At 41.5% G+C, this 2,040-nt stretch overlaps 1 protein-coding gene across 1 annotated transcript in view; it reads left to right on the forward strand.

Moving 5' to 3' along the window:
- Drc1 (dynein regulatory complex subunit 1) overlaps positions 1 to 2,040 on the forward strand; it is a 68,747-nt gene that overhangs the window by 50,492 nt on the left and 16,215 nt on the right. The window contains exon 10 of the mRNA XM_010604916.3: positions 849 to 988. Within this exon, the coding sequence (XP_010603218.1) occupies positions 849 to 988 (140 nt within the window). The remainder of the gene's footprint in view (positions 1 to 848; positions 989 to 2,040) is intronic.

Here is a 2,040-nt window from a genome sequence, read left to right on the forward strand (position 1 = left end):
TTTTTTTTTTTTTTTTTTTTTTTTTTTTTTTTTACAAGCTGTCAAGAGTGAGCTTTCTGCAGGGCCTGGGCTGATCATTTGCCTCCCCTATGCCGTCTTTAGTGGCTCATGGACTTGTGGATAATGTTTTATATTCCCAGCTTTAAGGGCCTGGCTCAGTCAGCCTCAGTTCTGACCATTCCTTGCCTTGTGCCTCACATTTTAAGCTGCATATGGTGTCCCCAAGACACCTCCCTCTTCCCTCTCCTCTGTGTCTGTGGATATGGCATTTCCTCCCTTCAGATCTCTCCTCTCAGTGTCACCTGAGGAACTCCTGCTTGCTCTCCAGGTCTCAGGCAGACATGCTAATGCTACCTCCTCAGGATACTTCTCTGTCCCTCAAGGCCAAGGTGTTCCTTGTTGGTTCCATGACACTCTATGCTTACCTGTGTCTTACTTCTTGCTCTTAGCCCTTGCTTATCTGTCCTTTCCTACACATGGTTTGCTTAACACTAATTACTACCGCTCTGGAAGGTCGAAGTGGACAGATTTCTAGTTTTTGTAGCAGTATTATTTTTCATGGTGCTATCTCTCTAGGGCTGGTGTAAAGTGTCAGTTAGTTGGACTTTCAGGCTTTAACAGTGCCCTTTCTTAGGCTTTGGTTATGCAGGCTTCAGCTTGTGGAGGATTTAAAAAAAAATCTAATTGTCCTTTAATCTGCCTCTACTGGTAAAATGTCTAAGAATCCAGCCTGGAGCACTCGTCCCGAAGAATCGTCTGGCAGGACCGGAACACACTGTCGAGGTCTTCAGGCAACGATTACCCTGGGGCCAATTAGTTGTATGTTTGTTTTGTCTTTTAAACTTTAGACTCTTGAGCAACAGCTCCAGCAAATGAAAGCAACATATCAACTAAACCAAGAGAAGTTAGAGTATAACTTTCAGGTGCTGAAGAAGAGAGATGAAGAAAGCACGGTCATTAAATCCCAGCAGAAGAGGAAGATCAATCGGTAAGTGAGCAGGCAGAGCATCTTTCTTCCGGACCCTTGTAGGCTCAGAATAGGGAGGAATACGTACTTTTCTCTCCTAGGGGAGAAACCCATTAACTGTACAAGTCTTATTAAAAGTTTTTTGGGAAGGATAATACATTCAACCAGTTCTACTCTTTTCTGTCCTGAACCGAATATTCAGCAAAAAGTCCTTCGCCCATCTTCTATCTTGTTCCTCTAGAACATTTGTTTTTGTTTTCCCCCCAGAATTTCTTTATGCATACAGGAACACAAGCAAATATTTTAATTCTGCCTCTGCTTTCACTCAAGTATGGCTTCTGTAAGCACTGTTCTATATCTTGTAGATCTTTCCATTGTAGTTCAGAGCTTTCACATTATTTGTTTTAGAAAAAAAATTTTTTTTGGAGGGTACTGGGAATCGAACTTGGGACCTTGCAGTTGCAAGTCAGGTGGCAGAACCACAGAGCTAAATCCCCAGGCCTCACATTATTTTTTAAGCTGCTTGGTACTCCACGGCATAGATGGACTACGACTGATTGAACCAGTCTCTACGGATGGACATACAGATTGCTTCTAATCTTTTGGTATATTGCAAATAATACCAACACAACTACTCATTTCAATATGCCAATCTGCTTCTGTGGCTCTCTGAAAGGTACCCATTTATCAGAATTTCTCGCTCATCTTTTCTCTTTCCTCCCTTTTCACCTTCTGCCTTTCTTACTTTAAGAATTATCTGATTTCCAAAGCATTGTGTTGTGCTCTGAAGATTAGAGTAGAATAAGGTATCTCGTTTAAAGAAGACAGAATGGAGAATTTCTCTCAAAGCCAAGATAGGATAGTATTATTTAAGCATTCTTCCACTAGTAGGTTGACAAATATTGGATATACAGAGAAATGCCAGTTGACCTTTACATAGTTACTTATAAGAGAAAATGATACTGAAAAAATGAGCTGGCATCTTAAGGCTTATGACCTGAAAAATGAGAAAAGATAGGGGACAGTGCTTATGGAAAACTCCTCCTCCAGATGCTAGACGGGGAGAAGGGGGG

The sequence above is a fragment of the Fukomys damarensis genome, unplaced genomic scaffold (genome assembly GCF_012274545.1).
Source record: "Fukomys damarensis isolate Sample0158 unplaced genomic scaffold, DMR_v1.0_HiC HiC_scaffold_2, whole genome shotgun sequence".
In the NCBI taxonomy this organism is placed as follows: domain Eukaryota; kingdom Metazoa; phylum Chordata; class Mammalia; order Rodentia; family Bathyergidae; genus Fukomys; species Fukomys damarensis.